Source organism: Pelmatolapia mariae, linkage group LG17 (genome assembly GCF_036321145.2).
Source record: "Pelmatolapia mariae isolate MD_Pm_ZW linkage group LG17, Pm_UMD_F_2, whole genome shotgun sequence".
Lineage (NCBI taxonomy): Eukaryota > Metazoa > Chordata > Actinopteri > Cichliformes > Cichlidae > Pelmatolapia > Pelmatolapia mariae.
In genome coordinates this window covers 12,713,696-12,738,716 of record NC_086242.1, presented here as the reverse complement: position 1 = coordinate 12,738,716, position 25,021 = coordinate 12,713,696, and the positions used below count along the sequence as shown (strand labels likewise).

General features: G+C 39.5%; 1 protein-coding gene across 3 annotated transcripts; it reads right to left on the bottom strand.

Moving 5' to 3' along the window:
- Positions 1 to 4,225: 4,225 nt before the first annotated feature.
- On the bottom strand, positions 4,226 to 23,080 carry tspan11 (tetraspanin 11). 3 transcript variants are annotated; one of them, XM_063501211.1, is made up of 9 exons: positions 22,990 to 23,080; positions 19,996 to 20,103; positions 15,811 to 16,002; positions 12,632 to 12,706; positions 10,220 to 10,324; positions 9,658 to 9,816; positions 8,309 to 8,395; positions 7,244 to 7,365; positions 4,998 to 5,069 (listed from the first exon to the last, which is right to left on the bottom strand). In XM_063501211.1, the coding sequence occupies exons 2-8, from the start codon at positions 20,080 to 20,082 to the stop codon at positions 7,288 to 7,290; spliced, it is 783 nt and encodes a 260-aa protein (XP_063357281.1). In that variant the 5' UTR covers positions 20,083 to 20,103; positions 22,990 to 23,080; the 3' UTR covers positions 4,998 to 5,069; positions 7,244 to 7,287. The 3 variants fall into 3 exon arrangements, with proteins under 3 accessions (XP_063357283.1, XP_063357281.1, XP_063357284.1); XM_063501213.1 differs by lacking the exon at positions 7,244 to 7,365 and having other exon boundaries at positions 4,226 to 5,069; XM_063501214.1 differs by lacking the exon at positions 12,632 to 12,706.
- Positions 23,081 to 25,021: the final 1,941 nt, after the last annotated feature.

Genomic DNA, 25,021 nt, shown 5'->3' with positions numbered 1-25,021 from the left:
TTTTCTATCTAGGCATGTTTTGACTGCAGTGACAGTGTATTTGCCAATCAGATGTTTTCCAGATGGTATTGCATGGTAGATCAAAATCTGACCATACCTTTCTGCATTCATAATTCCATCAGTTTTGACAAGATCTCCAGCAACACTGGCTGAAATGGAGCCCCAAACAATGACAGTGCATCCACCGTGTTTTACAGATGGCTGTAGATACTCACTGTTATAGTTTAGGCCTGACCTGACCTCCATAGATACTGACGATGATTTGAACTAAAAATTTAAAATTTGGATTAATTACTCCACAAGACCCGCACAGACACACACACACACTTTTTCAGGACATGACTTTCACATGCTGTTCCTGTACATAGTTTTTTCAAGTTCCCTCAAATTTTTTAAGGACACACTGCACACCAGGCTGAGATGTGTTAAGCTGTAAGATAATCACTCTTTGGGACTTTGTTGTTCCAGAAAAGATACGGTCTGTGAATACTGCATTCTCATTGTGTGCAGATAACTCAGGACTTTCAGACCCCTTGATTGAACTTTTTAGCAGTGTCTCTTACTGTGACCTGAGTCTTAATCATTTCAGTTTTCTTTTTAGTCTTTAAAGACCAGGCCTTCCACAAAAGCACAATCTCAGTTTTACTTAATCAGAAAATGCTTACGGTCCTCAGGAAAAACAAAAACCAATGCTACAACAACAAATCTTTAACCAGACCTTTGGGGATGTTCCAGTGAACACAAAATGTGTTACAGAAGTTCTTTCTGTGTACATCTATTATGCTAAAAGGACCACAACATTTAATTACCACAACTAAGTATTTCTGCACATATTGAGCACAGGTGTATTTCTTGAGGCAAAAGTGGTTGTACCAGATTTTTTTTTTAATTTTCTTTTTTATGAGTGCTCAACAAATACCTTGCATCCTAAGAAATGTTAAATGTGTGCTGTCAGGCTGATTTGCAAGGGTGCACATGCTCTTCTGTGAGCAACACTGCCAGTATTTCAGTGTGTTACCTTGTACATGCAAACACACATTCATGGTCCACTGATAAATGAGACTGCAACATGTGTTCTTAGGTAACTTTAAGACATCTTGCTGAAATATCATCCCTATGGCTACAATGTGATAGGTAGAGAGGATATAAGCAGTGTGTATTTGTCCTTGTGATGCAAAGAGGCCTCAACACATGAGTGGTGAATCTCCAGCTGCTCCCAATTCTCCCTCATGGGTGTTTTCTGGCAAACGGTACAGACGGCATGCTAATGTGTATAGCCTCTTGGTTGTGTGCGTGCACGTGTGTTTCTGTCTTGTCAATGTCTTTACATTGTAGCATGTGTGACATCTGTAGGAAATGAGAGTCACCCTCCTATAGTTGATGAAGACAAAGAGACTGACACTTTCTATAGGCTCGCCGAAGCCAAAATGTTGGAGAACATCCAAACTCTTTTTAAAACTTTTTTCCTAAATGGGTGACAATGATAGATCGCCCTGAACCGGCGCAGCGTCTTGTGAGTAATCTGGAGCAGGGCAACAAAGAGAAAGGGGAAAGCTGGTGCCTCAAAGACAAAGAGCTTGAGCATATGGCAGCAATATAGCACAAACAGTAACGCACAAATATCCTATGTGCATGGCACAGTTCTTTAAGATATGGAGATTTTTCCTCAACAATAGCCTAAAACCACACAGACATGCACAAGTGCTGCGCCACAAATAAATGCGGTTTCAGCTGGGAACGCTACGAGATTTTTCCGATGTGGAATTGTGGAAGACCCCACACGTAACAAAAGCTTTCCCAGTGCCCTCTTACTTGAGCTCACACATTATATACAAAGTGAGATGTTCATCCAGCTCACATTATCTTGCAAGACTTTGACTCTTTATTTACTACAATGCACAGATTAAATACAAAGGGACAAGATTACAAAACCGCCCAAAACCATGGCTGTAAAACCATAATGAGAAGATTAATTGAAGAGTAAAGTGAATTTGATGTGTGTATAATCAGCAGGCACTGTTTGTGACAAACAGACAAGTGATGCATGTACAACATGAATGAATTCAATTGCGTTGCCGCTGCTCATCTGTTACAGTAAGTAGCCGAGCAGTGTTTAGTTCTCACGGGTATCAGAGTTTGCAATTCAATCAGTGGTTAACGCACAAAGAGACCTGCAGTTTACATCAAATGTGTTAGTTCCAACTTGGCAGATTTCTGAGGGCCTGTCAAAACAATCTTTTCAAAGACTAGAAGTCAGTCAGGTATGATGTGTGAGAAAGCCACTCTGAACATATGGCAAAACCAAAAGGGTTCAGTCGGGTCAACACTAAGTTGTGCAAGTTTGCATCTCTTCAAATGATGAATCTTTGTCTCCCTCTAGTGGATTTTCTTTTACTTTTACCTAAGCTTACGTTTTTCTTGGATATATGCACATGGTGTAATTCAAACATGTGCTGCAAAATTGATAGATTCTCTGGGATAAACATGTGATTCTGGTCTAGATAAATAACAAATTACTAATTAATCACATCAACTAACACAAAGCTGGAATCACAGCATCACAGGCATCTGCCCAAACAGAGTGTTAATATTACCCTTTCATGAATACAACAGTTGTTTAAATGCAACATTTAAACATTTATTTATGAGTTCTAGATCCACATTTCAAAGAAAACAGTCAGTAGTTGAAGCACGTGCCAGTGTCATATCATCAACAACCAGTTACATATATAAGCACCCAAAATTTTAAATCAGAGAAAACAACATACCAGTGGGGGGGGGGGGGGGGGGGGGGGGGGGGGGGGGGGGGGTGGGGAGTTTATGAAATATTGACATTTTCAGGATTTGTCCTTTAATTTCTCATCTTCACTTTTAGACAAGGATAATCAAATTTAATTAAAGTGCTACAGTAAATACCTCTTCTCCTAACTTGTCCAAAAGTTGCTTGGAGTCAGGTGTTTTAGTTAAGGACATGAGAAAAGAAGTGTTAGTTCCAGACACGCCATTCCTTTAATTTTTGACAACTTTCAACAAACCTTGGAGGGTAGAAAAAAGACATTATGATTCATACAGCAGAAAGAGCCTATAAAAGAATTTCTGAACACCAGCTGGATAATCCACAACAGACAGATGAAATGATAGTTGAATTGTTCAGCAGAGATGGCGCGACAAAAAGAAAAAAGCCGCACAACAACACCAGAACTTATTTCCAGCTGTTATGCATCATAATGGAGGCAGCAGCCCATAACCTGAGCATAGGAAAAGTTGGGTAATACCAAAAGCGGACAAATAAATAAACAAAAAAATCTCAGAAAATGAATGAAATTCAGGTTATGGGATGGTGAGGTCAGATTTCTGGCCTTAATCTAACTGACATGCTGTCTCATGACCTGAAGACAGCTGCTAAGTTAAGCTGTTCAAGAAGCACCAACGATGGCCCAAGATTAAATTTCACTGTTGTTCAAATTGTCATGAACATGAATAAAACATGTGCTGGAGCTGTATAATATTATATTACAAAATATATTTTCTGGTGAACGATTAGTCAGTAGGTTTAATATTCTATATACCTGAATAGTAATATGTGGCAGAGCCGTTTAGAGGGCAATTACTGCTCTCCTTCTCATGCTGATCCAGTGTGCGTGGTGTGAGCAATCACAGAGGACGGAGGTTCAGAAGACAATGAGATTTGTGTGTTATTGTAATGAAGTTGAGTTCAGGCAAATACCTGCAAGCACTCAGTAAAAGGTCCACACAGCGTGAATAAAAAGTTCAGTCTGTCCTCGAGCCGTTGTTCATACAGAGAATGCATGAAAAGCTGGGACTATTTTTACATAACTGTTTGTCCATTATTAGGTCTTGTCAAATTGTCTTGGCCTACAGCTATGACAGGAATAGATGAAAACATTTTAAGAATATTAATTGCGAAAATCTAGCAATTCCAAAAGGTTTTCTCAAATCCTGTAAGGTCCCTTTACAGAAGGTGGAGTGCTGAGAATGGCATCACATTTTGGTAGATTTAAATAGCCTGAAATAGAGACAGCCATTTTCCACTGTTTAGCAGCTAAAACATCTATATTATGGTGGCTATATAACAAAGACAAGGAAAAAAAAATAAATAAAAAAAAATAGGCTAGCAAGGCATATAATAGGCAGCAAAAACAGGAAGAACCGTATTCAATTTGACTCACCGACTCACCGATATAAAAACCAAAAACAATCAGCAATATTAATTAATATATAATTATATTAATATCAGCAGTATTAAAAGCTTAAAGTTCACAAAAGATGAACAGTTACATTTACCATCCTCAAATCAAGTTACCTATGCTGACCACTAGATGGAGCTCTAAATTCAGAGATTTAGCAGCCTTTACAGAAAATTATCACTTTCTTAAATGGAATAAAAAATTTTCTTTTTTGTAGCCATACATATGAGCATTATTGATACTGCAAAGTTTATTTTGATTACCATCACTCAGCCAACATGTTAGAATTAAAGAAAGCTACAAATATAAACATGACCCCGTTCATTTGCTGCAGTTTATCACAGTGTATTGACAGCTCACTTTCAAGACTTCAGGCACTGAATTTATACATAATTATTTACCAGTAGAATTATGTAAGAGGCACATTGTGTTTACAAAAGACAGAAACACACAGATAACTTTCCTTCTTTGTACTCTGTGCTCTTACTCGGCCTACTCGACTTGGAATTGTCGAAACACTCCTATATAAATCTCCTAATTATAAACAATTAAATTCGCACCCTCATGAGTTGCATAGAATACCACACAAATTAAGTCGTTCCCTTTTTTAGTCATGTTCAAATTAAAGCATGCAAAAACATCCAGCCTAGACTAGGTAACAGAAACTCATGAGCCTGAGTTTCTATCGTGTGTGTCCAACGCTTAGATCATCAGATCACAATGCAGGGATTTAAAGTTTGGTTAGGTGTCAGCAGGTCATGCTCCATCTGTTGAAGGTGGTGTGCAGGGGTCATGTTGTGCTCAGTAAGGGTCCATCTTGATCCTTCTGTACAAGCAGCAGGTGAACACCATTCCACATATCTGAAAACAGGAAGTGCTAGGTCACAGACTGCAGCTTAGTCGCCATGGAAAACTGCAGGAAGCTTGAATGCTACCGACTGTGGGGCAGAGAAGGTTTAAAGGTGAAGAGGTTAGAGACTGCTGGAAAGTATGAAGCTGGTTACTAGGTGGTGTCAGGAGTCAAGCAGCCAATATTTCACCAAAACGTATGCGCACAGACTTCCATAAACAAACTATATAAACCTGGGTGAGGTGAAAAAGCAGATTCATGCATTTACATCTCAATATACTGTTTTTCCTCTTTGCAAAAGCTCTGGGGACCTTTTTATGTTTACTCAGACACACAAAACAAACAGATAACCCCCCCAAATTGTTTTGTGTACTTATTTATTTACTCATTTATTGTCTCCCTGTCTCTGCTTGGTTCAGCTGGTTGTGTTTTTATTGAGTTACAAAGTGATGTGTTGTCAACAGGGAATTTGTAGACTGCCCCGTGCTGGAGAAACTGCAATATCAGTCATAACATGGTTGAAGGGTGTTTCCCTCGTATCTTCTTTAGATTTTAAACTGTCATTTTTCAGCTAATATAAATGTTGAAACCAATAAATGTCTATACCGACCAGTGATATTAGTCCCAAAATAAATTTAAATAATAATAATAATAATAATAATAAATAATAGGCTTCCAAAAATATCACTATAATAAGGGAAAACAGACCACAACAGTTGTGCTAGTATTTTAAATGAAGTTTTTTACATTTAGAAATTTGCTGTCACATCTGACATCAGTGTAAACACACAGCTGTATGGAGAAAAGAGATGCACAGATATTGTCCCTGCTGACCGCTACTGGCCTATCAGCAAACTAGACATTATATCGATTACATGCATTACATCTTAAATATTCAAACATGGCATAATGAAGCATATCTGCATCTTTTATCAGCTGAACTGTTATAAACATCCTTCTCTGCCTAGAATTTCACCAGCAGCAAATTCCTAATAAGGAATGAGCATGTCTAAAATTACTACTACACAGCACCAAGCAAAAAGTCTAAAAACAAAGTAGAATAAGGGAAGCAGGAGCTGACCAAAGCCGCTGGGTCTACAAGCTTGATGGCCAAATAGGCAAGTGTCCAGATTCCATTTCTGTGCCTCTAAAAGCTTCCAGAGGAAGCCTGATCAAGCAAGTCAGAATTTAATATTGACTCATAATTTCTCCTCGAGCAAGGTTTTGTTTTCCTCTCTCTTCTCAACCATCAGTGACAGTTATGCACAAGGATAGAAGATGCAGTCATTTTGGCTGAGGGAACATGAGGTGAGAAAAAAAAAAAGAGGAAAAAAGCCACACTGTTTTTTAGTTTTCTTGAGGCCTAATTTCAGAAGACGCTAAAAAACAATGACGTAACAGTGTTAAAAAGTAAACTCATTAGAGACAGAAACATGCCATCTCGTGGGATGGCAAAAAAACACATATCTGGGCACCCCAAACAACTCCGAGTCCCTATTCAATGATGTTCATGAAAGCCCAGTCTATTTTAGATTGCAAGTAACTATAGCAACAACACTAATGCTTTTTTTTCTGAGTGGTAATGTAATAGAAGGTGTCAGCATATTAAATAAATAGGTGTAATAAGTGCAGCAGCTACTCTGTAAATTTTTGTAATTTTTTTAAAAAGAGTATTAAAAGCATGTTAATTATTTCTGCATTATTTCTGCAGATTAAGGTTGTATTGTTGTATACCGTATACTTCCCAACACCCATAATGAAACATTAAGGTTTGAATTCAAGGGATATACAGCAAAACACTGCTACATGCTGTAAATACACCTGTCCCTATGGTGTTTTCCCCACTTCTTGTCAGCGCAGGTGCTACATAGATGGAAGCGGTGCTGCACGAATCATGACACTATGAACCAAAGCACAGTGAAAAAGCAAGTCAGTTGTGCTATCCTCAGGATGCATTTGAATAAGCTGTCACATCCTCATCACCCACAGCAACACATCATCACAAAATGCATAGCAACAAACTGTAAAACGTAACCAAATGCAAAGTCGCTGCATGCTTCACGACAAATTAAACATGTTAATCCAGTAAACATGCAGACAGCAGGTCTCGCATTTAACACAAAGCAGGAAGCCACGCAAGGACAAATAGGCAGTCAAATGTGAAATATCTACAGTGCCCTCCAACCTTGCCTCTCGATTAGATTAAACCAGCAGCGCTCTAGAGCCAAATTACAATGCACCAAAGTCCTCTTCCTCTTCTTTATAGAGCAGATAGATAAAGCAGGCTGTCAAGAGTGCCCCGACCAACTATAGTGATAACAAACACACACAGAGTACAACACACCAAAGACAGATTAGTGCACACCGACATTAAGACAGACTGAACATTTAACAAAGAGGAGACATAAAGTTGGCCTACATTACAAAAAAATGCTAATATGTGAGTGAGAAGTGACAAAATTACACTGTGTACGTCATGTATTCAATATATTCACAATATTTTCAGCACCTCATTTAAATGCTCAACAAAGTCCCTTCAGATGGTTCTTGTGAGAAAGTCTTTATATTATAGCCACTGCTCTGCTTAAATTCCCTTTACCAATAGCGGTGAGCATCACAGAGACTGCACGGTTGGTCATCTCATCTTTTGCTTTTTGCAGTCTTTATAATTATGGCAGTGAAATCCTGGCTTCATGTCTTTATTCTCAGTCCCCTGGTGCCCAATTAAAACTGAGCTGTATGTAAAGTGGTGGACTTGTCAGTCTTAAAAACACCACTGGAAACAATAAGAGGAGATTTGTTTAGTTCTAGGTTGACCTCAAGTTAATTTAAACGTGGTTTGCCGCTACAGTAAGACAGGGTGGTTAGCTGGTAGAAAAGTCCAAAAAAAATAAAAAGAGAAAAGAAAAAAAAACTATCCTTGGGCTCTGCAATACTAAAAAGCCCATCTTAGACTAAACTGAATAGGCAGAAGGACCAAACTCATATAATGATGACAGAAAGAATCGGATGAGATGAAAAGACGTGTCCGTTTAGAGGATCCTGACCTGCCAGGGTACATTCAGTAATAGGAGTGTTTTTTTCTTTTAATTCAACATGGGGCAGCATTCCACTCACAAAAGGTAAAAGCAGTTTCTCATTTCTGATAACAACTGGGCTTGTATAAAGCACTGTATGCTCAGGGAGAAGGCAGTAGAAATGCATCCTGCTTCTTCACCAACCATCTGAACTGGGTGTATATATTACTTACCTGCAGACAGGCCACTCCTATCCCCACTGCACCGATAACCAACAGGTGATCTGCCAGGAACTTTTCCAGCTTAGTGATGCAGCCACCCTACAGAGTTAAAATTTACACTAGATTATGAGTTAGACAACAAAGCTTTGTCTGCATTTCTGCATAGCTATAGTTTAAACTGCTTCAGCAAGCAACAAGACATCCTTCAGAAATTGTGTGGTTTTACTGAATCTGGGATGTTCTTGATTATTTAAGTATATTTTCAGTCCTTCTTTACTCCCTCATCACCCCACAGGCATATTTACAGAAAGAGGGCTCATAACACTCACAGTAAAGTAAAAAAAAAATAAAAATCATCCTAAACCTACAAGTGAACATAGATACAGTCATCATTCACAAACCATTTTATTTAAATTCTCAGGATATGTCTTCATGCTTATGTCTTTGCACATGATGCAGGTAGCGCATTGTGAAGGATAAGAAGAAACTGAGTGATTTGACACGAGAAGGCGGAAGAGCCTCTCCTGTGCAGCGTGGATAAGCATTCAAAACCTCATCTTTTATTCATTTTTCTTACAGCTCATTCTATCAGAAGAAAGTTTTAAACTCGTGTTTTTGCTGGCATTTTTTGTGAGTCACTCTGTTTAATTTCAGGGTTGCACAGAGCTGCACTGCCTGGCACTGTTGCCTCAAAGCAAGAAGGTTCCTGGTTCAAATCTCACTCAGCTCGGGCATTTCTGTGTGGAGTTTGCATGTTTAGCCTGTGACTTTCCTCTGGGTGCCACAGCTTCATCCCAAAAACAATTGGGAGGTTAGCAAAAATAATGCCCACAGATCTGACAGCATGAACAGAGGTTTATCTCTGCCTTTTGCCCTACGTCGACCTTGCAACCCAGCAGCAGTTAGGAAAGTAGATGGATGCTTTTCATTTCAGGAAATGAAATATCAGCCTCAGATATTTGAAAATGGTTTGGCTAAGACCAGAAGTGAAAAAAACACCAGTTTAATTTCTTCAAATATGGCATGAACCAGAAAAAAAAAAAAAAAAAAAATGGACTGTGAAGATGAGCAATCACCCTGAACAACTGGATAACACTGATTTCCTTTGATTACTGCCTACACATAGTTATTAGTATACTCACTGCTTCCATCTCTTTTTTCTGTTTTTAGGCTATCATCACTCATCTTTGATTGCAAAAGCACTCAGTTGATATTTATAACTCAAGTCAGGGATATAGCCAAGTTGCAACACATTTCACAAAACTGTACAAGAGATTATTGTAAGATATAGAGCCTACAGGAGGAACAGTCAGGCTGAATAAGCCTGCTGTCATTTTGCCAGAAGCATGTATTGCACTGACCTCCACTTTGTAGATGTTGGAGGGGTGGTCTCTCTTTCCACAGTGAGGTGTGATGGTCTTACAGCAGCTGTCAGGTACCGCCCTGCCTTCTGCTTGCCCTGACACAATGTACTTGCTCACAGTCCAATCATGAGAGTTGTTGCTGCCACAGCATTTGAACTGGAGAGATAGAAAAAGGAAAGTGCAGACTTTAGTTCCACAGTGTGAGACCATATCCCTCATTCTGATTAAAATATGGTTTCATGTATCATCTAGTGTAAACAAATTCCTAACATCAAGCCACTATATAAATATATTTTCACAGCAGTAATTTTCCTCTCAGGGACTACTTTCACTCTGGCTGTTCCACTTGTCATCTTTGGAACAATGCTCTGTCTAAACCCAGATAGAATACACAGAGTGATGAGCCATTTCTTCTTCTGCTACACATCAGCATAATTTTCAGCTTCATATATCACATTAATTTATAACAAGTACAAGTATACTTAACCACGCATGCTGAGGGCGAAATATAATCTTACAGAAACTTGACACCAGATGAGTTTGTAAATATATTTCATACATCCTGTTGTAGATTGTCAACCGCAAATGTGACTGCCTCCTTTCCTGGCTGAGCGTAGTTCTCTGTCATAGTGTGGTTGAGATGCTGCTTCAGCTCCTCACTCAGCTGGAAATGAGGAACAAAGAGAGAGACAGCAGGCATACACAGTGAGAAACAGTGTGTTTGAAACAGAGTAGATGGGAAGGCTGGAGGGCTGGGTGGGGGGGATCATTTTGGGGTAAAAACAAATGTTTTTATGGTAACCCCCCCACGGGCTGCTTAATTTATGATTACACGTGCGATGTCTACAAAGAAGGGCATTGAAAAAAGTGATACGTAGGTGCAAATAGTGTGGAAGTGAGGGAGAGGATAAGGGGATGATAGATTGGTAGCATTGGGGAGTGCTGTGATGCAGAATACAGATAAACAAGACGCTAAAAAATTGACTAGAAATACAGCCTTTGATGTCTGGATATATTTTCTTACACTCACACACAGTGCAGGAAACAATGCAAATCTTTATCTTTAAAGTGATTCTATCCCGTACTGAACCCTCTTCCATCACAATAAATCTGCCCAAAGATTACATGATGCACTATGCAGCCCTCACTGACTGAAGCTGACTGACAGCCAGATGTTTGGGCGATAACTAAATGCCAATATTATCTAAATGTGTTAGATAAACTTCAGAGAGTCAGGTCATCAGATGAGGATCACTAAGGATGCTGCTTTAGAAAACCTTTATTCCTGCTCGGTTCCACACTCTCACTCGAATGTTCCCTTCTGATTTTTACAATACTGATGTCACTGTATTTTCTTTTATTATAATTGTTTTTAATGAATAATTTATCAATTATTTATAACTTATTATATTATTAGTCTCTTTGATTCACAAAAAGCACAGCTGAATTCATTCTTAAACAATAGGTAGCCATCATCTACAGCAATCTAACATCACCCTGTTGATCCTGTAACTGCAAAATACAAATGAATGAAAGGATCATCACTGCAGCTGACGTCTGAGCTTGTATAAGTGAAAAGACCTGACGGGAGAAGTTTGCCTTCAGGGCTTTCTTGCAGAAATATGTTCTGACATGTGGTTAATGTTGTAAAACAGACCATTTTGACCCTCTTTCACAAAACTTAACCAAGCAGTTTAACCAACTTAACCAAGTTTTGTTGCCTAAAGACTGAAAATTACTTCTTTCTTTCTCTCTATCCATCCGCCAGTCAATCATAGGGCAGGTTTTACTGCCGTATCGCTCTGAGAACGCCCCATTTTATCTGATCTCAGAAATTAAGAAGCGATCAAGGTGGATGAGTACCTGAGTTGGAGACTTTCTGAGAATACCAGGTGTTTTATTATAATTATTTAACTTTAAAAAAAATATCTTTGTTTGTTTGCTTGTTTTTTTAAGTCTTCTTTGACACTCTACTACATTTCCATGCTTTAGTTTTATTAAATCCTGCAAAGGGGTCATTTTAGACCGCTAGTACGTAGCCATCAAGCAATATAATGACTTTATAATGTATAATGCATAATTAAAGTTTTGTGGATGTAATCATCATGAACGATTTTGTGAATATAAATGAAATAATGATAACAAATCATCAAATAATAATGACTACATAATAATATCCGATGCAGATAAGATGTACCTGTGTACAAATTCTGGCCGTTTAACTCCACGTAGGTGTAGGAAGAGTCAGCAAATAAACAGATTTTGTGAATTATAGTTGAACTCACCATGATCTCCTCCCTAGGGGCCTTTGTTTTTTGGCTTTTTAATACTAATTTTTCCCCTACGTTACCTTTCCCAGTCACAAGTTGCCACCACAACAGCCTGACTGGTAATCTGCAATTTTTGCTTCAGCACAGGACAATCTAATACTAGCAGCAGCCTAAATGCACACTAACGAAATGCAGCTTAGTCAAAGGTGAGCTGAAAGATGTTTCAAATGCCAAGCAAGTGCTCAAGAAAGAAAGAAAAAAAAGATATGTTCTGTTTATTTTTAGCCTCTGCCCCGTTTCCTTACTGACATCTTGACATGTGAATGTTCAAACTTTTCTTGCAGAACTTTATCTGCTTTGCAAAACCCCTGCTCTTTGATATATACCAAGAAGGGAAAAAAAATCATAATATGTATAACTCAAACCCAAAACATGATTATGATTAACATCCAGTAAATCACAAACGATTCCTATATCTAGTAGTCTCTCTGCTATCCCATCTGTAGTGTATTAATATGAGAAATGCCCAAACACACTAGTTTGATGATGGTCATCTGGATAGAAGTTTTTTTTAACCCCATTTTCCAACGTGCCTGCAGGCATAGATTAGCTGCTGCAGTTATTTCAACAAGGATAAACTGCAGCTTGGCTCATCACTGCAGAACATCACTCAGCTAAACCAGTAAAAAGTGACCACTTACCCTCTGGTAGTATACATAAGCTAGTACTCCGGCCACAAGTTCGATCAAGAAGATAAACAGGAGGCAGATAAAATACTGTGGATGAGAGAAAGAACAGAAAGAGACAGCAAAAAAAGAATTTCAGTAAATTTGACTGAACACTCATTAGCTCAGTAGTCGCCTGAAGTATCTGGTTGCTAACTCAAGTTGCTCACGCTTGTGATGGCTCAATATAAACTTTCATCAACTGTCACCGCACTGCATCTGTCACTTCAAAGGCAGATGGCAGTCCTGCATGAAATGAGACAACCAGAAAGCAATTTGACAGGCTGCAGAAACCCATTTCTCCTGGGCATCTTTACAGAGCTCCCCACATTACTAGAATAAAGTTTCACTATTTATCATAACTGACGTCTGAAATTATCTTAGAAAAAACAAAACAGTATTAGCACAGTATTTGAGCGTCATCCTCAAATATTATTATTTGAGGGTAGTGTTTGCTTAGTATTTGAGCGCTACTCTCAAATACTGTGTTTAGTTTTCCTCTGCAAGAATTAAAAAGAATCAGACGTGAGATGAGTGCTGAGGCAAAAAATAAAAATAAGAATAACAGAGGCTTTAACTGTAAGCGTCATTCTTAATGCCAAGCACTGTTGTATGTACTGTTATGCAAACAGTGTGAGGAACTGATTGCCCACACAGAGAGTACTTTGATAGACTGCTGCAAAATGAGCAAGATCAAAACTCCAGCTTTCCCACACTTAAATAACCCAACTTTTTATTGTTCATCAGATGGTTTGTACACCCATCAAAACATGGCTCATTCCACATAACGCAAGTCCATATACAAACAGACACACAAACACGCACCTAACAGGGACCAGCTGTCACAGAGCGGGGGAAACAACAGCGTAACTCAGAACCATTATGGAGACACAGATGCTATTGCACAACCTGCTAGATGCACCAAACAAAGTGATTGAAAACTATTGGTAACAAACAGCTGTAAGGAAGAAATATTTAACACACGCACAAACAGATGTTCTTTTTGTTTTGCAGCTATCGCAGTAATGATGCTGAGCAGAAACCCAGCCTGCTCTGCGTCTCTCTTGGTTACAAGATTGTGAAAAAAGCACTTCAGTCTCTGTGTGCCTGCTACCCACACAAAATGCCAACTTCACACTTCTCTATGCACACAACACTTACTGTACATGCTAGCATCACTCATTATTCTTCCCAAACAAATCTATAAATAGCACAAAAATGCAGTTGAACCAAACTGCACCGCAGATTCCATTTCCTCTACACATCTACCTCTTCACTCCTGCAAGGCCCTTTCTCTCTCCATCCGTCACCAGTAGATAGACAAACCTATAAATAGCCCTGCGGCAGAGAACGTTCACCTCCCGCCTCCTTCTCTCCCACTGGGTCCTGTCTCTGTAAAATAATGAGGACAGCGAGGGCCCCGTCAGCGTCATTCGTCAACATCTAGCGATAGACCTTAGACCAGGTTTAGCATGGATGAGCGCCATCGCATGTTGCCACATTTGGGCGAGCATCTAGCTTCTCACAGTGGACAATCTAGAACCACGAACCAGTAGACTATCAGGGCTGTTATTACATAACTTATTATTTATCTTCTGCAGTGTTTCCCCATTCAGTTACATTCTATTTATGCTAGAGTGGGACTGCTGTGCTCAACGAGGAGGCAAGCACACCCATGCTTTCTTAAGTGAATTATTCTATTCTCGTTCACCAGACAGAGTCCGAATCAATCGTCTTGGACTGTAAGAGTGTTTTTCCATCTCTGCAACCTTGGCGTAATGACATATAAAGCCAGTGTGACCACAACACAAGAGACTGTTAAGCTGCTGAATAATGACCAGGGATGCCAAAATAAAAAATGGCCCAAACTGCCTACAAGAAAGGAAAACGTGATGGGAAATGCAAGGGCTAGCTGGCTAATGCCGGGCTCACACTGTGCGATTTTTGGCCCATTTTGAGCCGATCTTTGAGTCGTGCGACCGTTTTAGTGATCGGCCCGATTCTGGCCTTCATCGTGCGTCGTGCATCGTGTAGTCTACGTGGGGTAACGAGAAGCGATTAACACCTCACGACCAGCTCCCGATCATCAATCGCTTGGCCTGTTTGAAATCCTCACCGCAGCTTTTCACACTGCGCACACGCAAACACAAATGTCAGCGAAAAAGACGGCGCAGCACGGCTGTGCAGCGCGTGATCTGGACACAAGCGATGGAGGCACAACTTGTAGAACTATGGCAAGCTCACCCGAGCCTTTTCGATGTGGCCTCACAAAATTATCACGACCACAACAACCGTGAAAATAGTTGGATTTTAATTGCTGCTCAATCACAGCTGCCTGATCAATGTTTTTCATTAGCAATATAGCAAAGTTGATGGTGTGCGTGTCTGTGTGAGTGAAAGACACAGAGGGAGAGCGAGCAACAGAATTTCTGTTATAACCTTCATTTTATGGACGCACAGTGTGAGCACTCAGGTCGCATCAGAGCATCGGGCCGTATAGTGTGAGACCCTGCATCGTGACCTATGAACTTCTAACCCCTGCGAGTCAATCGTACAGTTTGAGCAGGAGCTGAATCGCGCGACTGAAAAAAATCGCACAGTGTGAGCCCGGCATAAGTGGAAGTGACCTTTCAACATAAAAAAGTGGATACTCCACTAGCAAATATGGACTCGCAGTCTTGGATGGATGGCAAATTAAGACAAAAATATTGCTCAAACTCTACATTAATAAGTATTATTAAACAGATTTTTTAGGTTTTCCAGATGCAGTGTTCTTTAGTCAAATCACAGCAAAATTACTGTCCATGTACACTTTCACTCCCCGCATTGACCATCTGCACTTTGACCTCCTATATTACAGCAAAAATACCCTTGGAAAAAAATATATATATAATTAACTCTCTCATGCTCATTCTCAAAAAAACTACACTCCTCTAAACCTTTAAATTACAAACTGGTAACTGTTTCAAAAGCATTAGTGTTTGCCATCAAAATATAATTTTTGTAAGATCTGAGTTATGATCTACGTGCAGCTTAATTTTAAACACAGACTCTACATTGAATCCTAAGTGTAAGCCTAACCCACACCTTTACATCTACAAACAAATGCCTGGATCTCAGCAGAAACCCCCATCCATCAGTCTCTCGTCTCTCACCGTGGACAGACAGCTTCTCTGCTCCCGGATGACTGCACAACAGCCCAAAAAGCCTGTAACTACCACCAGGCTGCCAGCCAAGATGAGGATGTATGCTGACACAGCAAAAGTGCTGGAGGCCAATAGGCTCAAGTAGTCGCTCTTTGCCACCAGTGTCCACACGCCCACACCCAGAACAGCAGCTCCGCCCATCTGGAGAAGAATTAAGAGAAGCAGAGAAAAAGTAACAGGATTAAAACGACATCTGAATAAAAACATTAATAAAAATGTTTAGTGCAGCACGAAGTGTCATACAGAGACAAAAAATGCACGAGATATGAAATTTAACAGAATGTAACTAAGTGTGCTATGTCAGTTTATTATTAAAGAATAGCAAAACACAAGTACTGTAACATTCAAGCGAAACATTTTTCAGGGCAGGAAGTGATCAATTTAAAGTGAACTCAAAGCTTTTAGATGAGTCACTTAGGAAAAGAAAAGGAAATAGAACAGAGGAAGAAGGCATAAAGGAGGCAAGAAAAAAAGAGGAAACAGAATGAGAAACAGAGAAAAGTGGCCATGCGTAACAACTAACAGGAGCGGTGAGACGTCTGCAATCAAGCCAGGGCATAATGACCACTTCCTTAGAAACAATACAGAGTAACTGATCCAGGGTGGCTTCCTGATCTCTTTTTCTCATCTTGCGAGTTTCAAAGGAGGGCAAATAGGAAATGCCTGACAGAGTCTTTCTTCATCCTCCCATCCCTTTCCTTTAGAAGGAAGGACCTCTTATTCACAACATCACATATTCAACCGAGGACCAACCAGTGGGAAATCACCCTTCTCTAACACTGTAAAGACATTTCTTCTAACAATTAAGTTCCACTGAATTACATTTTTTTTAAGTTGGCTATCACTTTTTCTGAATGTAGTTCCCAATACTGTTCTCATATCTCTGTACTGTCACTGCTCAAAATAAAATTACCACCTTAGTATCTGCCAAGTAGTGAAGCTGCACTTTACATCCATGTCTATCCAGACTTAACCTTAAACATCTTACATAACTTGAAATGTTGCCAGAAATGTTTTACCACAAAAATCTAATCAGTTCATTCTTGAGTCCAAGAGGAAATCTTTGCCAGGTTTGAAGAAAGCAGAAAGCTGAAAACACAATCACACCATCCTCAGCTGTAACTGACAAGGAGGAGGCAGAGTAAAATGGCAGTACAAGCATCAGGATGTGGTTCATGCGATCATGTGAGGGGACCACAGAGTAGCTATTTGCCGATATATCAGTGCCGGCGTTTGTAGCAGTCAATAGATGATAATTAAACAAGAAAAGCAGAGACAGGAGGAACAACCTTCACCCATGTTGAGTATGGATGCTACATAGTTTCACCATCAGAGTGTACTTGTCCGCCAGACAGTGTAAATTAATAATCTAAGATTATGTCAATAAATTAAGATTTTTAAACTGCATTGGTATATATAACTGTGCCTAGCATGTGTGAGGGAAACGAGTTTATGTTTACCATTTTTGAAAGAAAAAAAAAAATATCGGCTGATATATAAAAGATTTAAAAATCACTAAATATTGTTATCGGTCCTAAATATCCTATATCAGAAAGGCTTGACACACTGCATTAGTAATATATCCATATACAGGGTGGGCCATTTATATGGATACACCATAATAAAATGGGAATGGTTGGTGATATTAAAGTCCTGTTTGTGGCACATTAGTATATGTGAGGGGACAAACTCCTCAACATGGGTGGTGACCATGGTGGCCATTTAGAAGTCGGCCATCTTGGATACAACTTTTGTTTTTTCAATAGGAAGAGGGCCATGTGACACATCAAACTTATTGGTAATGTCACAAGAAAAACAATGGCGTGCTTGGTTTCAACGTAACTTTATTCTTTCATGAGTTATTTACAAGTTTCTCTTTGTTCACAGCCATTGACATGTCAAAGAGGTTAACACGTGAGGAGCGGATCGAAATTGTGTTGATATCTGGTGAACGCAGTAACCAGGTCATTGCAGCAGATTTCAATGCAAGACACCCTACGAGACCACCCATCTCCCATGCTACAGTTAGCAAACTGCTTGCTAAGTTTCGTGAAACTGGTTCAGTGTTGGATTTGCCAAAATGTGGACGCAAGAAAACTGTCACTAATGAACAAACATCAGTGGCTGTCCTAGCTTCATTCAGCAAGAGCCCACAGCGTAGCACTCGCCGCATGTCACTGGAGAGTGGCATTAGTCGAACATCCCTTCGGCGGATATTAGCTACTCACAAATGGCACCCTTACAAACTCCAGCTACTGCAGCATCTCAACGAGGCTGGTCTGACACTAACCCACATTGGATGGATCCCTCCAAGACTGTTGGAACAACAAAAGTGATGGTTTGGTGTGGTATATGGGGTACAACGATAGTGGGTCCATTCTTCATCAATGGAAACCTCAAGGCCACTGGATATTTGAAATTGCTACATGATGATGTGTTTCCCTCTTTATGCACTGAAGCTGGCACGTTCCCTGAGTTTTTCCAGCAAGATGGTGCACCACCACTTTATGGGTGCCAGGTCCGAGCATTCCTAGATGAACAGTTTCCTGGAAAGTGGATTGGTCGTCGTGGGCCAGTTGAATGGCCCCCAAGGTCTCCCGATCTGACCCCCTTAGACTTTTATCTTTGGGGTCATCTGAAGGCAATTGTCTATGGCGTGAAGATATGAGATGTGCAGCACCTGAAACTACGGATACTGGATGCCTGTGCTGGCATTTCTCCTGTGGTGTTGCTATCAGTGTGTGAAGAGTGGGAGAAGAGGGTTGCATTGACAATCCAACACAATGGGCAGCACATTGAACACATTTTATAAGTGGTCAGAAACTTGTAAATAACTCATGAAAGAATAAAGTTACGTTGAAACCAAGCACACCATTGTTTTTCTTGTGACATTACCAATAAGTTTGATGTGTCACGTGGCCCTCTTCCTATTGAAAAAACAAAAGTTGTATCCAAGATGGCTGACTTCTAAATGGCCACCATGGTCACCACCCATCTTGAGGAGTTTGCCCCCTCACATGTACTAATGTGCCACAAACAGGACTTTAATATCACCAACCATTCCCATGTTATTATGGTGTATCCATATAAATGGCCCACCCTGTATAATAAATAACATATAAAAAAATCAATTGAAAAAGTCAAATTTGGAGGGGAAGGGGAAACACTACGATATACTGCCAAATTTATATTTCATTCTACCCTCAATTAACCAAACAATCATGCTTTAACCGGGCATTAATCAGATCAGCTGGATTATTTTCTGAGCACATGTCAAACATTACTTTATTAAATTTTGCTTTAACTAATGATATCTGTGTTTTTGATGACTGCCAATAACAGCGCCGTGAAAAACAGGGACAAATGAGAAATCCCTAGATGATGCACTCTCTTTTAAAAGTAATGTGCTAAGAAAGTGAAAAACAGAAATGGCCAATGCCAGTTCATCCTCACAGAGTACGCACTGCTCCCCCGCCTATGATTAATTTGTGTAGGGGGTGGACAAAAATGCCCTCTTAAAAAAAAAAGTGTTGCGAGGTGGAGGACAGCCTTCAGAGGAAAATGATACAATTTTTCCTCAAGAGACTGGTTGTTAGGTGGCAACAGAGAATTTAGTAGAGGCCTAAAGCTAAAGCTTGATCCCTTTTCTCTTTCTAACCTCTCCCACTTACGGATCTGTCTCTCTCTCCTCAAAATCTTTTTTTTTGACTCTGTAAGCCCGAAGACTCTGCACTGATGCTGTAAGAGAGCGGAGCTTTAGCGGAGAGCTACAGCAGCATAAAGTGTGGTGCCAGAGAGCAGGTTTGATACACTGTGTGGCCAGAATACACTGACAAGCCCTAAATAATCTATGACTCACTTTGAACTCAGTCCATAGCTCAGCCTTGGAAGACTTAAAACTTTCCTTAATCCTCTTCCTGTTTCTATGTGGCTCTGTATGAGCAATGTCTCTAAAAAAGCAGTTTTAAAGGAACACAGACATGTTTACAGTGGACAACTGTGAGAAAACGCGAGTTGCTACTGATGTTGTCAATAACGATCCAATTCACCAGGAGGTTAAATGTAAAGTTTAGTTATGGTGGTGAGGTCTCTGTGAGTACATATTACTTGAAAGGAGGATTACTAGCCACTTACCCAGAAGAGAAAGTTGAAAACAAAGAGCAGGTACTTGAGGCACACGGTCACCCAGTCGTTCTGGTCATCTTTATAACCCACCGACATCTTTTTGTCTTCAGTTGAGTTCTGAAAGTGCAGATTTGTTTGTTGGAAACATTACATTTTCCTGCAAAGTACTGCTAAAAAAGTGTATCACAATAAAAAAAAAAAAATCTTACTATAGTTTTCTTTAGATGTTTTTTTAGCATTTACATTCCTTTCTTTACCCAAAAATAGCTAAACAAGTATTGTTCACACATTTACACTTATCCAGCTGCACATAAGTCCCATGTCCCAGACTTCTCACTGCACGACATATTACTAGTTGTTTAGTGATGCAGCGTCCAAGGCCCCAATATAACATGCTTTTGTTATATCACAAACCGCATCTTTGAATTATTACTAGGACATGTCCCTATGAATCATTAATTGAGCTTATAGTCTTGGCCCTGTAAATAAAAGGCCGTGGGTGTGGAAAGCACTTAGACCTATACAATTGATCTAAATAGCATCCTTCAGCGGACAGAGCATAAAAGAAAATGGTGCAGCTTTTCTGTCTGCCAAACCAGGAATAATACACATATCACTGTAGGTGTAGATCTGAGAGGAAAAGTGATGAATAAATCATTTGTTGGGGATGAAAATGAATAAGGTAAACACGCAAGCTAGTAAGCTTGCTAAAGGGTCAGCTTGTCTACAAAGGAAGAAGGAAAACGAAAGGAAAAATTGTCTCTCCATGCATGAAATTTTCACTTCATTCAGGCTTTGAGATATTCCATCTACCTTCACTCATAAACAATAAATGGGAATGGGGTTTCATCTCTGCATCTACAGCATTTTCTACAATACTTCAGTTATCTCTTGATAATTTACCTTAATTGCCTTGTTTTTAGATTTTATCTGACATGTTGTGGAGCAACAATGCTCCAACAATGCTCTCTCTCTAAAGCATTTGTGACTAATATATGAAGAACAGAAAAAGGAAACAAAACTGACGAAAAAAAGCATAGGTGTGTCTATAAATAGCAGTGAATCAAGTTTTATTTTGAAGTTTCAATAAGCAGTTACCTTGAAGATTTTGTTTTTTAATAATTCATTTAAATGTATTAATAAATTATTCTATAGATTATTTGCTTCTCAGCAGCATAACAAGGAAATTATATTCTGCTGAGTTGCTGAGTCAATAACTATTATTGATCAACATAATGTATATGCTTCTGAAATGGGTCCATTGTATAGAAGGTGAGAGGAGGTTCCAGATCTGATAAGTAAACCCAGTGCAGCAGTGGTAACATCCATTATTACCATTCTTTCTTTTTATTTAATTATTTTTTCAGCCAATAGGGGGCGACTGTGGCTGTATAAAGACAAGGTTCGTGGAAAATAAACCACTCTTTCAATGGCAATGGAGAAAACTGTATAAATATAAATTTTTAAAAAAGGGAATAAAAAACAGGTATCCATCAAATAAATCTTTTATGATAATTTACCCAGTCACTGGTGTTCATCTGTAGTAAGTATAGTCTGCAAGATCTCTGTTTACCAGGTGCGAAGCGTCCACATTTATTTACCCTGGAGGAGGCTATAAACTTTCTATAAGTCCAGGAATCTCACTACTGACTGATGACAGTGAAAGTGAGGTAAGTCACTGAGGTTATCCTTAACTTTTCCTTAAGGTTTGTCATCTTTTTTTCAGGAGACGAAGCTTCAAGTGAGAACAAAGAGCTGTAGGTGAGGGAGGAGAGAGCAGTGGTGGGAGAGTTGGATGAAGAAGAGGAGGAGTAAGAGGCGGATGATGTGGAGATAGCAGGGAGAGCGAGCAGGGTGTATAAAACCCAAAGAGGTGACAAGGAGACAGGGTCGGGAACAGCACAGATGAGTGCCTTTGAACCACCATGTAGTCCAGCTTCTTCAGTCCGGCCCAGTGTGGTTCAGCCACATCCAGTATCTGTGGTCAGTGAGCTTCTTATTAATTTGATTGAGTAACTTTATTTCCTATTTTATTTCACAGTAAGGAGGTCCTGGGTTTGAATCCATTGGCCGGCTGGGGCCAAACTGTGTCTAATGTTTACATGTTCTTCCCATGCAATTATGCATTCTCTCCCAATACTTTGCATTCCTCCCAGAGTCCAAAGTCATGCATGTTCTATATGTCTATATGTGTAAGCACTGCCATAGATTTGCAACTAGCCCTAGGTTTAGCCTGCCAATTGCAATGGAAAATGACAGAAATTGAACAGAGTAGAGCAGAGGAAAATCAAGCCAAGTAGGTGCTAGTGGACTCTTGTGCAGTTCCACTTTTTATGTAATGCAATCTGTAGTGGGGCACTACAGATTGTAGAACACTACAAAAAAACAAAAACAAAACAAAACAAACAAAAACACCCTGAGGTTTACTTTTAACATAGTATTCCCCACGCCCCCCTTATCCTCTTGGTTCCCCTTGTGAACCCAAATTTGAAAATATCCTTTAACCGCCCCTGTAAATAAAGCCATGTTTCCTTTCTGTGTTCGTGCCTACTGCAAACTATGAAATGACAAATAAAATTGAAATGAAATTAAACAGTTTGTCTGATTTTAGAGCACCTAAGCTGGCCGTTAACTCTTTTCTAACAAGGCCTTCCTGCTTTTAACAGTCTGTCCAGAAGAATTAGGAGGAAACGAACATGGGTCCCCCTTAAAAAAAAAAAGAAAAGAAAAGAAAAGAAAAAAGCCCGGTCTCGGACATTTTAGACTTTAACCTGTGCTGTTGTGCTCCAGCATCACAAGCTACGAATCAATACACAGACACTTAAGTCCTTTTCCGTGTAAGTCAAACTTTCCCCCCCTCTTCTTCAAGATAGCCGTCCTGAAAATCCTGAAAAAATAAATGTCCCACCTGCGTTGCCGATGGCAGGACAAAGTTTAACTACATTATCTCACAGTTAGACAGACAAACAGGCGTTTTCATCTTATATCTGACCACATACTCACCAGACCGACGTTTAAGGCTGAAAAAAGAACCTCGTTTATCTCCGTCTACTCGGAGTGTACGGCACCACTGCAGTGGGCGTTTTGTCCGGTCCAGTCAAGCTTGTTGCTTTCAGGGTGTCCGACAGTCTGTGCGGATGGTGCTTTTGCTTGCAGCTCGTATTTTCGAGTTTCAAGAAAATTAATTACATTGATTTGTAACAAATTGTAATAAAATGAACTCCATATATTTGCAGGTAGACACTAAAACGACAAAATGAATCAATACAAATAGCCTGCATGTTTCAAATACAACAATTATTTCTTACAAAGTAGGTTACAGTGAGTTCCAACAATGACCTCTCTACTCACACGCAAAATAAAACAAAGTACATCATTTACTTTGTTGGTACAGATATTGCTGCCGAGTAAAAGTATGATTGTGTAAAAGTATTAAACAGTCTGGATAGTAACAGATATCTGCATAATAGGCATAGCAACTGATAGTCAAGGAAGGCTGCAGTAGTTAACCGTGTCACGTAGTAGGGAGTGACAGAGAAGGAACTGACTCAATACCACTAGGTAGTCTGAATACCACAGTGCCATTAACAGCATAACCTTGGTTACAATGTAACCACAACCCCTCTGAAGAATTTTCCAATAGGGTGTGCATGAATAACCAAAGACAAAGTCAAAAAAGCATACTTTACTGTGAGCATAGCCTTGGCACATTGGCTTGTTTGCATGCAGGTTCTATGAATATATTCATTTCTATTACTACAGTAATACAGCAGAAGCCCTTACTACTGAGTTGGATAAATCTGATTAATAATTCTAGTCATGCCACTCAACACATTTCAATTTGCTCTTCATAATGTGAAGTTGACTATGAAATTATTGAACAGAGCAACTCTGTGACCTCAAAGAGAAAAATGGAAATTTGGTATTTCGGAAATGAGCCTATCAGCATTAATTTGATTGTCTAGACTTTGTTTTTTACAATTCAGCAATCATTTAATCACCAAAGAATACAAAAAAGCAGGGAAAAATAAAGAGATAAGACTGTAAAAATATGTAAACACCATGGTAATTCTGGTACTCACTTATATCAATGTTAACAACATAAAAACCACCTTACTTCTATGTTGCTTCTGTTGCTTTACATCCCTGTCCAACCAGTGTGTTCAGTGATGAGTTTTTATTGTAATGATAAATCTTTATCACAGCAAGGCATCCTTTTCTGAGCAAAACAGACTCTGCAGCGGGCTGTTTCCTCTATTTCCACCTCAGTAATTCAATGTGCTTGCAAGCTATTAGAACTAGATGGTGGCTGCAGGCCTCGGCAGTGGGCACCTGGACTGGCGACAGTCAGTCTAAGAAAACAGCATTACTTAGCAGAGGATGTCATGAATCAGGTCAGGTTTTCCCCAATAAATATTGTCTAATCAGAGTGTGATAAAACAGGCCATCACCGTCCCATGGCTAGCAACTTGGAGCCTGTTTTCCACTTTCTCATAGGTGAGACATGGCAGAATAAACAGAAATCTGGCTTAGTCTTAAGCCAGCTCTTTTCAGTGCCAGACCATTCCCTCTGTGTCCAGTCCCATTCTGCTGGAGTTACTTTATCACCTTTCATGGTTTTGTAACCCACTAAGCTCTCCAATTCTTTCTCTCACAAAGGGGTAGGAGTAGGTCATGACTGAGTGTGCATGTCAAACACAAACAGGTTAAGGGGAAAGCAAACATTGTGTGCACTGGTGTGTGCATGTGTGATTATTGCAGTATTCAAGAAAAGAACCGTGTTTGTGTGTGTGTACAGATAGAAAGAGAAAAAATAACATAGATTTACAGACTGCAGTGCCCTGCATCCATTCATTTAAATTTCACATTCTTCCTAACCAGTTCTTAGCACCAGTTGCTTATCTAGCCTTCTATTCAAGTCATAAAGAGAAGACAAGACATTTAAAATTATAAGTGAGATGCATATCAACAAGAAATGATACTTGTTTAAAGAGCTACTCAGATCCTACTTCTTATGGCTGACTTCTTGTACCCA